Source organism: Rhinatrema bivittatum, chromosome 2, assembly GCF_901001135.1.
Source record: "Rhinatrema bivittatum chromosome 2, aRhiBiv1.1, whole genome shotgun sequence".
Taxonomy (NCBI): domain Eukaryota; kingdom Metazoa; phylum Chordata; class Amphibia; order Gymnophiona; family Rhinatrematidae; genus Rhinatrema; species Rhinatrema bivittatum.
Window position 1 is genome coordinate 139,554,161 of NC_042616.1, and position 12,427 is coordinate 139,566,587.

Consider the following 12,427-nt stretch of genomic DNA (forward strand, 5'->3'; position numbering starts at 1 on the left):
GTACATAGACGATGGAGCAGTCCGTTCTGATGCTTGAAACATTAATGGTGAAGTTTGATGCATTGCATGCTTCGGGGTTTGATACATGAAATGCATCAAGGACACGTGCGATGGCGGCACTCAAGCCTCATGCACTGATAGTGCTGGCAACTGACTTGTCAAAAGCACTATGACTTGATACATAGATGGCACTGTGGCTTGGTGTGCCAGAGAATGGTGTGTCAGCTGCATCGACAGCTCTGAGGCATGATTTTTTGGCATAGCGTGTGTTGCTAGTTCTGAAGATTGGTGCTTCTTCTTCACAGCGCCCCATTTTTGCTTGTTTGAACCAAAGACTTGGCTTGCTCCTCCAAAGGGAGAGACTTCTTTGAGGAGCTTCTGTTCAACTTTCTACCTGAGGAGCATGAAGAGGCTCTGTTCTGGGAATAGGATCAACTGTAGATCTTCATGGTCTTAGGTAGCTCCTCCATTTTCCAGGCCCTAGACCTCTGGGAACATGAAGACATGTGGCCACAGTGGTAGCAATTTGCCTAGTTATTGTCTGATCCCTGACAGTGGTAACAGAGGTCATGTTCATCTGTAATGGACAACTTCCTACCGCCTATACAGTCTTTGAAACCACTTAGTGTGGACATCTTGAAGCCAATCATTCTATGAAGAAAATTCTTTTTTTTTTTTTTAAATTTAGTAGCACTGAAAAGTGCTGTTTAGGAGGCTGCTGAGGCAGTGAGACAACTTCATTGAAAAGTTTATAAAAACTTAACTATTGAGGAAAAAATTTTACAGAAAAGATAGGGTATACATACTTGCAGACGTATGAAAAATTTCAGAGAGGGCTCACAAGGCAATGCCCACACAGGAATTCTTGCTCATGCTCAGTAGAGCAAAAGCTCTAGCAGCTTAGGGAGAAAGGACAGTTTGGTACCCTCTGTCTGTCGATGGAGAATTTTTATAACATGCTTATGCAGTCTTTTTTAGTGCAAAATTGTCCAACTAGAAAATGACTGGTTTTACATATATATATATTTTAATTCTTTTCCATACTCTGATTTTGCAGTAGCATGTAAACTGTTTAATATTAGAAAATGTATGCTGTCATGCATCTCTGTATGTTTATATGACAAGAACTACCACAGTTTTAAAACATTTATTCAGTATAATTTTCATATTCTGCCTCTATCAAATAGTGTATGAAAAGAGCAGCTAATAAATATTAAAAAATAACTAGCAATTTAAATATGTTTATAATGCCCCCTACTGATCTGGAAAGAAATACGAGTGAGATAATCAAATTTGCAGATGATACAAAATTGTTCAGAGTAGTTAAATCACAAGCAGATTGTGATAAATTGCAGGAAGACCTTGTGAGACTGGAAAATTGGGCATCAAAATGGCAGATGAAATTTAATGTGGATAAATGCAAGGTGATGCATATAGGGAAAAATAACCCAAGCTATAGTTACACAATGTTAGGTTCCATATTAGGTGCTACAACCCAAGAAAGAGATCTAGGCGTCATAGCGGATAACACATTGAAATCGATGGTTCAGTGTGCTGCGGCAGTCAAAAAAGCAAACAGAATGTTGGGAATTATTAGAAAGGGAATGGTGAATAAAACGGAAAATGTCATAATGCCTCTGTATCGCTCCATGGTGAGACCGCACCTTGAATACTGTGTACAATTCTGGTCGCCGCATTTCAAAAAAGATACAATTGCGATGGAGAAGGTACAGAGAAGGGCAACCAAAATGATAAGGGGAATGGAACAGCTCCCCTATGAGGAAAGACTAAAGAGGTTAAGACTTTTCAGCTTGGAGAAGAGACAGCTGAGGGGGGATATGAAGTGTTTAAAATCATGAGAGGTCTAGAACGGGTAGATGGGAATCTGTTATTTACTCTTTCAGATAATAGAAAGACTAGGGGGCACTCCATGAAGTTAGCATGTGGCACATTTAAAACTAATCGGAGAAAGTTCTTTTTTACTCAATGCACAATTAAACTCTGGAATTTGTTGTCAGAGGATGTGGTTACTGCAGTTAGTATAGCTGTGTTTAATAAAGGATTGGATAAGTTCTTGGAGAAGTCCATTACCTGCTATTAATTAAGTTGACTTAGAAAATAGCCACTGCTGTTAGTAGCAACGGTAAGATGGAACAGACTTAGTTTTTGGGTACTTGCCAGGTTCTTATGGCCTGGATTGGCCACTGTTGGAAACAGGATGCTGGGCTTGATGGACCCTTGGTCTGACCTAGTATGGCATGTTCTTATGTTCTTACTGGAAGTTGCAACATACTGTGGCATTGTTTTAGTGTGTGAGAGACTCTGTAGCAGCAAACAGGATCTTAGAAGTTAGATTTAAATATTGGCTTCTGAAAGCATTGAAGATTTACATAGGCTGGCCAATCAAAGGCCAAGTAACAATACTTCTAATTCAGAATTACAAAGCAATTTAAAATTGCCAGCCAAGCAGTATTCTCCAAATCTTAAAATGTCATGCTGCTCTTTACTTAAAGAGTTATACACACTTTCATTTAGAAAAAGCCACCGTTATGCACACTTTCATTTAAAAAATGTTCAGCAAGCATATTGTTATGGTTAGGACTATATGGCTATATCACCTTCAAGGAAAAAATGTAAATATTTTTCTTTTTATTTTGATTGTGTATGTAAAGAAGCTGCTTCTAAAATAGGTTATTTGTTTCTGAAGGGAGATTTTCCCACTTATTAACAAATATTATTTAATAACTGATGTATATCAGAGCTTCCCAAACCTTTACTGGACACCCTCAGCCAGCCCAGTTTTCAGGATATCATCAATGAATATGCACAAGTTAAATATGCATACATATATGCAAATTTAACTCCTGCATATCCACTGTGATGCCACCAGGCCAGGTTTGGGAAACCCTAATGTATACACAGTTGGTATGTGGGATCTCTTGTTCTTCAGAGAGCTATCTGTTAAGGGTCCCAAAACCCAAAACTAATTTTCAATTCACTGCCCTACATATTTTAGAATCCTCATAAGGGTCAACTTTCAAGAAGAGAGATGCCTCCAACAGACCATAGAAATGTATATTATAAAACATGAAATGTTTATCCTACCTTTCATCTGATTGACTATATTTTATGACTTATAATCCAGTCCTTGTGACCTTGGGCAAGTCACTTCACCCACCATTGTTTGAGGTACAAATTTAGATTGTGAGCTCTCTGGGGACAGGGAAATACCTACAGTAGCTGAATTTAATCCTCTTTGAAGTATGTGAAAGGTGGAATATAAATAAAATAAATAAAATATTAGCCCGTACATGGTACATTATTTATTAAATGTTTTACTTTCTAGAAACATGCCAAAAAGAACTTGCCTTCAGAAGCTGGTTACTTAGTAAACTTTCTGGAAATGATTTTGTAGAATAGTTTCTATTTGGCTGAACACTGCATTCACATCAGCAGCACAGACCTGATGTTTCAGCTTCTCTTTTAGTTTCAGTGTCTCTATCAGAGCCTTATGGACTGGAGGCAAAGGTCTAAAAGAATGTAACAAGTGAAGCTGACTTAAGGGATCCGATTTTATTTCTGCAATCCTCAAAGCCTGCAAAATAGCAGGTGCAAACTTGGAATAATGAGCTGTATATGAGATGACAACTGGGCAAGTTTTATCCTGCAATCGATCTGCAACAGTTTTGGCAACAGCTGTATGTGTGTCCAAAATGTACCCTGTTGTACAATATACCGAATGGATAGTAGCTAAGCACTCTTCTTCAGAACACCAGCCAGCTACAAAATCTTTCTGAAGTCTCCCCAGCACATCCTTTGGTAACTGGAAATGATGCTCGATCTCCAGATGACCAAATAGCTGTGCCACTAGCTGCCCATTGCCACCAGAAAGCAGGTGCAAATAGCGTTCAAGATTAGAAGACTTCAGAATGTCAATTGCTGAGGAAGAAGAGGGTATTAATTTTCTTTCCCTCAGATCATAATGTCCTGTTCTTATCAATTCTGTCAAAACATTGTTTTGGTTTGAAGCACAAACAAATTTCCTGATAGGAATGCCCATCAGTTTGGCATAGACAGCTGCTAGTATGTTCCCAAAGTTTCCTGTGGGAATACAGACATCTATTGGATCGCCAAAAGAAATAATGCCTTGTGCGACAAGATCAAGATAGGCAGAGGCATGATAAACCACTTGGGGAAGCAATCGAGCCCAGTTGATAGAATTAGCTGAACTTAAGGCAGTTCCATATTCTGCAGTAAGAAACCCAGTATAATCTAAATTGGTAAATAGTTGTTTTACAGTCCTCTGACAAAAATCAAAATCTGATTTGATACCAATTGACCACCCATTTTCTCGTTGGCAACCAATCATCTGTGATTTTTGAATGTAGCTTATTCCATTTTCAGGAAATAGAGAGATCACAGCAATTCTCTTTTTGTCAGTGTTATTTAGACGACTAAAACCATCCAGGACAGCACTCCCTGTGTCTCCAGAGGTTGCTACACATACTAAGTAGTTACATGTTCTTGGAATACAATAGGCAAACAGATGAGGCATCAATTGCAGGGCCATATCCTTAAATGATGCTGTTGGTCCATGAAACAGTTCAAGGATATACTGGTTTCCCATCAAATGCCTAACAGGGGCAACTTTAGCACAAGCAAAATTCTTTCCATAAGCCATTTCAACTATTTCTCCCAATCTAAAAGCGGGTACATCAGCAGGATGTATACATTTTTCCAGAATTACCTGTGCTCTTTCAACATAGGTTGCTCTTAACAAGCCCTCCCATTCCCTAGGTTTTAGTTGTGGGAGCATTTTTTCTGGAACAAAAAGCCCACCATCAGAAGCCAAGCCTTCAACAACAACATCACTAAAATGCTTTGGGGAGCCTTTTATCTCATATTCATCAGGCCACCTGCTTCTTGTTGAAACAAAGGTTTCTGATTCTGAGTCCTGGTATCTCTTCACTTCATCAAGTACTTTACTGGCAATCATCTCTGCTGTAATCCCGGCTTCACAAAAGACACGCACATCATGCCACTTTTTATAAAACTGCTTCCTTTCCTGAAGTATGTTTCTCATTGAAGTCCCAGAACTCTGACCTATAATACGATCCACTTGCATTACCTGTAACCTATCAATGATGTCTTCAGCATGTACATCCAGATAAACAACTATTCCACTTTTCTTTATGTGCTGCATGCTAGCAGCATGCATTGGATTAGACCCAGTAAGAGAAATTACACTTCCAGATGCTGAAAAATTTGTAAGGGCTTTTCCTTCCTCTTCTAAAAATTGCTCATTACCAACTTCCTGCAATTTTTGTGAAACACTCACATTCCATTTTTTTTCTAGGACATCATCATCCACATCTATGACAGGACAGCCTAGTTTCTGACTGATTATTCTGCCTACTGTTGTTTTTCCGGCACCGGGAGGTCCCATCAGGATAAGATTCTTGTCTCCAGTAAGAGTGCAATGGGTTGTGAGCCATGACTTCTGAAATTCTGCATCTGCAGGAAGTCTTGGAAAAGTCAATTGAAGAAATCTGTCATGTGTACGATATAAGTTAGAAAAGGAATTCCAGGCTATTCGTTTCAAATTTCGATACTGAGCAATTTGAAGCATCTTTTCCTGTGTGTCCAAGGCCAATTGATTTAAAATGTGCTGTAAAAGAAGATAAAAATATTTAATTCAGATAAGAATTACATTTTACTATAAGCAAAAGAACATTGTCAACTCAATTCCCATTTCCTTTTTGAAGAACTTTGATGTCAAAACAGCATAGAAAAACAATGAAGTTTTGCATTTTTTAATCTAAAAACATTTTCCAAATTGTTAATACAACAATTATATATATACAGTTCTGAGCTGATGATACATGTCCAGTCCTTTCTCAGGTTCCTGAGGGAAATAAAAGTCTGCAACTTGTTTCCCAGTGAAAAGACCAGTACTTCTCCTAAAATTTTATATACATCTTCAAAAAAGTATCAGATTTTTTTTTTTTTTTTTTTAACACAGATGAATTTGATTTTCTATGCACTTCTCTTAAAGCCAATTTATAGTACAACATCATATTACTCATCAACCTTCCTTTCTTGAACCGAAATATATTTTTAAAACGGACCAATTTAAGACCTATGATTATAAAAGGGAAACGATGCAAGAGCAAGCCAGCCTGCAATATGTTCTATGTATGAAGGTTTCTTAGATAAGCAATCTCTTGTTCTGGATTCATAAAGGCTTGCTGGATTACAAGTATATGGTATAAATGAATTTATATTTTGAATGATATTGATTGTAAGCCCTCTGGGAACAGGGAAATACCTACGGTGCCTGAATATAATCTGCTTTGAAGTAGCTGACCAATCCCAAAAAGGTAGAATATAAATTAAAACAAAATTTCAATAAATGTATTTCTACCAAATGTGGCTTGTTTATATAGTGCTATCTAATATTTAAAATATATCAAGTTGTATAGCATGGGGTATGGGCTGGGGATATATCATATTAGCACAATTTGATTTTAGTGGAAATGAAAGTAATTCAACAGCAGTTAAATAAAACTATAAAAATCCAGTTTTTGAAAAGGGAAACAAAAAAAAAAAGAAAAGCTTGTATAGACAATTTTTATTTCCATAAATAAGACAGTGGTAGTAAAAAGACTCAAAATGTATTGCCAAGGCATTCTCAGCCTACCCCCTATTGATGCCAATTAACTGTCATCTCATCATAATGAGAAACAAAGTCGTTTTTATTTTTTTTCATTGGTGTCCATAAAAGTGCATGGTATTAATATAGTTGCAAATATAAGACTGGTGACTAGGGGGTCGGGGTAGGGATTTCTGGGTGCTAAATCACCCGGACACTTAAAAATTGGCACATGGCACTGGCTCAGGGTGAGCCATTTCTGCCACTAATGGCCTAGAGCTACTCCCTGCCAGAATTGTAGATGCTTGAGGTAGTGGTAGAGGTGGGGGGGGGGGGGGAGGGGGGGAGGGGGGGAAGAAGAGAAAAACAAGGCAACACAAAAGCAAAGTGTCATTGTTTTGTAACACATTATGTGGGATACACTTGACGCTCTTTAGATATCCTGGAGTGCCATAAACAGGTCGGAGTTAGAGGATATTCACAATCAGGCCGATACAGTAAAGATCGCAGGAGAACAGGCACTCCCTGTTGAGTGCCCGCTCTCCCGATGCCATCCAGCCACCTCTCCTGGGCGCGCAGCCCTATATTTAAATGATGGGTCATGCTAACAGGAGGCACTAGAGACTATTATGTGCCCCTAGCACCTCCTTGACCCAGGAGAGGTGGTTCTGACAGCGGGTTCGGGAAACCGACGCTCAATTTTACTAGTGGCAGTTTTCCAAAACCACTGACAGCGATCGGTTAGGAAAACGGACACCGGTAAAACTGAGCCTCCGTTCTCCTAACTGGACCGGCCGGCACATTTTTTTTTTTTTTACATTTTTGGTGTACAGAAAAGCAGGATTGGCCACACATTTTACTTACAGAATGCCTGGTGACTAATTAATAGCCTCAACAATCTGCATTTGCACGTGATGAGCACTATTAGCTTTCAGAGGGTTTGACTGCGTGTTTGAGGCGCTAAACCCCTTACAGTATAAGGGGTAACAGACGCCCCTAGAAAACATGCAGCCAAACGTGTGTTGAACAGTGCACTCGGCCGAGCGCACTTTACAGATTAGGCCTGCTTGAATTCGTATGAGGTACCTCATACGTATTCATGCACTGCCTCCACTGTATGCAAATGCATCTCATGTACATTCATTGTGAATATCTTGAAAACCAGACCTGTTTGTGGCACTCCAGGACCAGAGTCGTCTAACCCATGTTACACACACCACTCAACCTGACATGCACAGATTCATATATATCCTTTGGTCACTCCTAAGAACATAAGAACATGCCATACTGGGTCAGACCAAGGGTCCATCAAGCCCAGCATCCTGTTTCCAACAGAGGCCAAACCAGGCCATAAGAACCTGGCAAGTACCCAAACACTAAGAAGATCCCATGCTACTGATGCAATTAATAGCAGTGGCTATTCCCTTGTCAACTTTGAGCACAAACAACAATATTTAAGTCAACTGAGGGAGACGAAGAAATTAATAAAGTCGGCAAAAGGTCAAGCGGAAGAGATGATTGCCAAGGAGATAAAGAATGGTAACAAAACATTTTTCAGATACATCAGTGAAAAGAGAAAAGTTCAAAGTGGTATAGTGAAATTGAAAGGTGGAAATGATCAATGCGTGGAGAGTGACAAAGAAATGGCAGAAATATTAAACGAATACTTCAGTTCTGTGTTCACTAAAGAAGACCCTGGAGAAGGACCATCTCTACACAACAAGAAACTGGAAGGAAGTGGAATAGAAGAAAACCCTTTTACAGTAGAAAATGTATGAGAAGAGCTAAAGAAGCTGAAAGTGGACAAAGCCATGGGACCTGATGGGATTCATCCAAGGATACTGATGGAGCTCAGAGATGTGCTGGCGGGTCCGCTGTGTGACCTGTTCAATAGATCCCTAGAAACGGGAGTGGTGCCGAGTGATTGGAGAAGAGCGGTGGTGGTCCCGCTTCACAAGACTGGGAATAGAGAGGAGGCTGGTAACTACAGACCGGTTGGCCTCACTTCGGTGGTGGGAAAAGTAATGGAGTCACTGTTGAAAGAGAGAATAGTTCACTATCTACAGTCCGGAGAATTGCTGGACAAGAGGCAGCATGGATTCACCAAGGGAAGATCCTGTCAGACAAATCTGATTGACTTTTTTGACTGGGTAACCAAGGAATTGGATCGAGGAAGAGCGCTCGATGTCATCTACTTAGATTTCAGCAAAGCTTTTGATACAGTTCCGCACAGGAGACTGGTGAATAAAAGGAGAAGCTTAGGAGTGAGTGCTGAGATGGTGACCTGGATTGCAAACTGGTTGACGGCCAGAAGACAATGTGTGATGGTAAATGGAACTCTCTCTGAAGAGAGAGCGGTTTTAAGTGGTGTACCGCAAGGATCGGTGTTGGGACCGGTCCTGTTCAATATCTTTGTGAGCGACATTGCGGACGGGATAGAAGGTAAGATTTGTCTTTTTGCGGACGACACTAAGATCTGCAGAGTGGACACACCGGAAGGAGTGGAGAGAATGAGACGGGATTTAAGGAAACTGGAAGAGTAGTCGAAGATATGGCAGCTGAGATTCAATGCCAAGAAGTGCAAAGTCATGCATATGGGGAGTGGAAATCCGAATGAACTGTATTCGATGGGGGGGGGGGGGGGGGGGGAAGGCTGATGTGCATGGAGCAGGAGAGGGGACCTAGGGGTTATAGTGTCTAATGATATGAAGTCTGCGAAACAATGCGACAAGGCGATAGCAAAAGCCAGAAGAATGCTGGGCTGCATAGAGAGAGGAATATCGAGTAAGAAAAGGGAAGTGATTATCCCCTTATACAGGTCCCTTGGTGAGGCCTCACCTGGAGTACTGTGTTCAGTTCTGGAGACCGTATCTACAAAGAGACAGAGACAAGATGGAAATGGTACAGAGAAGGGCGACCAAAAAGGTGGAGGGTCTTCATCGGATGTCATACGAAGAGAGATTGAAGAATCTAAATATGTACACCCTGGAGGAAAGGAGGAACAGGGGTGATATGAGTCAGACCTTCAGATACTTGAAAAACTTTAACGATCCAAAGACAATGACAAACCTTTTCCGTCAGAAAAAAATCAGCAGAACTTAGTCTTCCTCCCTGGAGCTGAGGCTCCAGGGAGGAAGACTAAGAACCAATGTCAGGAAATATTTCTTTACGGAGAGAGTGGTGGATGCCTGGAATGCCCTTCCGGAGGAAGTGGTGAAGTCCAAAACTGTGAAGGACTTCAAAGGGGCGTGGGATAAATACTGTGGATCCATCAGGTCTAGAGGAAGTGTATAAAGAGGAGGCAGCAAAACGCTGCACAGAGCGGCAGTAGCCACAGAGGCATTCACGGAGCGGGATGCCAGTGGCCAGTGGTTGGTGTTCCACCTTCACGGAGTGGAAGGATGGAGGCCTGCCATCTCCATATTTAAAAAAAAAACAAAAAACAGGGGTGGGCAAGAGTATGTATAATTAACGAAGAGTTCATAAGCTATAGGTACTACCAATTATTAGGCTTATTCAATATTTGTTGATAGATAATGTGGCTTTCAATGTATACTTCACTTTCAATACATATCCAACATAGCTCTCTGCTTCAACAGCAGGGGAGAAGAAAAACTAATACTTCATGCATATCCAGCATAGCTCTCTGCTACAATGGCAGGGGAGAAGAAAAACAACCAATAAGGGCTGAATAACATAGTCTGGGTAAAACAAATAAGCATGGGTGTAGCTTGCTTATTGCGGCGGTTACTACCCCTAACTAATCAAGCTTGATATTTCACTTGGATGCAGCTCCATCAATGCTCTCTGCATTAATGGTGGGGGTGAAAGGGAAATAGAACCAAAGGTTACTAGGAGCCAAGAGAAACAGATAAGTATGAGAAAAAAAGAAGTGTGAGGCTTGCTGGGCAGACTGGATGGGCCGATTGGTCTTCTTCTGCTGTCATTTCTATGTTTCTATATATGTTAATAGCACTTCTCCTCCAATAATTTGTGTACGCCCTCCTCCTTCCCCCCCTAACCAGTCCCTCTCCTCTTACCTCCTCCATAACCTTTTGCTATATCACCTATTCCCATCCTCCTTCCCAATTCCCTCTTCTCTCAGGCTCCTAACTTTTCTTCCCTTTAAATTCCCTTCCTACCCGCATTTGAACATCAGTTTCCTGCTAGGCCACACTGACAGGGGACCTACTTGAGCCATTGCAACAACAAAAGCAGTGATCTGTTTTTCCCAGAAGTCAAGGAATATTTTTACCCAAAGGATTTTGTATAACACAGTCTACTACATAAGAACCAGTGGATAAAAACTGTATAGCAAATATAATTTGACAGAAAATGATTAGACATTTTTCTAATATGAACTTTACCCCTTTTTTTTTCTAACTTAGCTCTGTCACTTCTTTGTTCATCTGATTGTATTTTTATGTCTTTTTTTCTCTTCCAACTATTATTTTTTGGGTTTTACTTTTTTCCATCGGCTCGCCTGAGCATCTGCCTCCCCATCTATTCTTTTTTTCATCCCTTTCCCGAGTGTTCTTTTCACCTTTCAGCTCCCCCCAATGTCTTGAGTTTTCCCTCTGCTATCAGGTTCCTCTTCTCCTGTTCTTCATTCCTTCTTGCCTATCTCACAGCTGCTGCTGAGCTAAGGCTGCAGACCTCGCAGCACATAGACAGGAGAGTGTTTCCTTGACTCACTGGATAGTTTATTTATTTATTTATTTTAAATTTTTATATACCGGAATTCCTGTATGCAATACAAATCAGTCCGGTTTACAAGTAACGAAAGAGGTTGCCCTGGTCTGGGAAGTTAGACCTGGGTTTTTTTTACATAGAACATGGAACAATAACAATAAACCATTGAACATTATTACAAATAACATAGAGTGTAACAATAGCGTTTAACAGATTTAACCTTTTTTACAAGGAACTTTAGTAGCGAATATGGTCTGCAGTAGACGGTTATATAAAGGTGAATAATGACTGTTAGAATTGTGAATAAGCAATTACGGTATGAAAATTAAGTGGCAAGGTGTTGGTGATACCCTGCAATGGTTGGATCTGAAAGTCAGGAGGAGGTGCCTATTGGAAAGCTTGCCTGAAGAGCCAGGTTTTTAACCTTTTTTTGAACTCTAGTAGATTGGATTCGAGTCGAAGGTCTGGTGGGAGCGCATTCCATTGGTGTGGTCCCGCAGTGGAGAGTGCTCTTTTTCTTAGTGTTGATTTGGCAGGAGCTGCAGCTAATGTGCCTTTGTAGGCGCTTCTGATGGGTCTGGAAGATAAGTGTGGACGAAGTTGGGTTTGTAGAGATATAGGTGCGACGTTATGAATTGCTTTATGAATGATGGTTAATGTTTTATATAGGATTCTCTGTTTGATGGGTAGCCAGTGGAGGTTGCTCAAGATGGGGGTAATATGGTCTCTTCTCTTCGTGTTAGTTAGGATTCTGGCTGCGGCATTTTGTACTATCTGTAGGGGTTTGATGCTGTTGGAGGGGAGGCCAAGTAAGATTGAGTTGCAGTAATCAAGTTTCGAAAAAATAATGGATTGAAGTACGAGGCGAAAGTCATTGAAGTGAAGGAGTGGCTTTAGTTTCTTTAGGACCTGTAGTTTAAAGAAGCAGTCCCTGGTGGTTGTGTTTATGAATTTTTTTAGGTTAAGTTGATTGTCCAGCCATGCTCCTAGATTCCTGACGTCAGCAGAGAGCTCAATGTTTAAAGATGTGGTTTGTGTCAGGTTAGGTGTGTGGGTGTTCGGGTTGTGTGAAATCAGTAGCAA

The 12,427-nt window shown here is 40.5% G+C and overlaps 1 protein-coding gene across 2 annotated transcripts in view; it reads right to left on the reverse strand.

The window, feature by feature from the left end:
- Nucleotides 1–2,162: 2,162 nt before the first annotated feature.
- Nucleotides 2,163–12,427, reverse strand: part of THNSL1 (threonine synthase like 1) — a 48,505-nt gene continuing 38,240 nt past the window's right edge. For both annotated transcript variants that reach the window (XM_029588671.1, XM_029588672.1), the window contains exon 2: nt 2,163–5,668. In XM_029588671.1, coding sequence (XP_029444531.1) covers nt 3,386–5,629 — 2,244 coding nt within the window. In that variant the 5' untranslated portion in view covers nt 5,630–5,668 and the 3' untranslated portion in view covers nt 2,163–3,385. The remainder of the gene's footprint in view (nt 5,669–12,427) is intronic.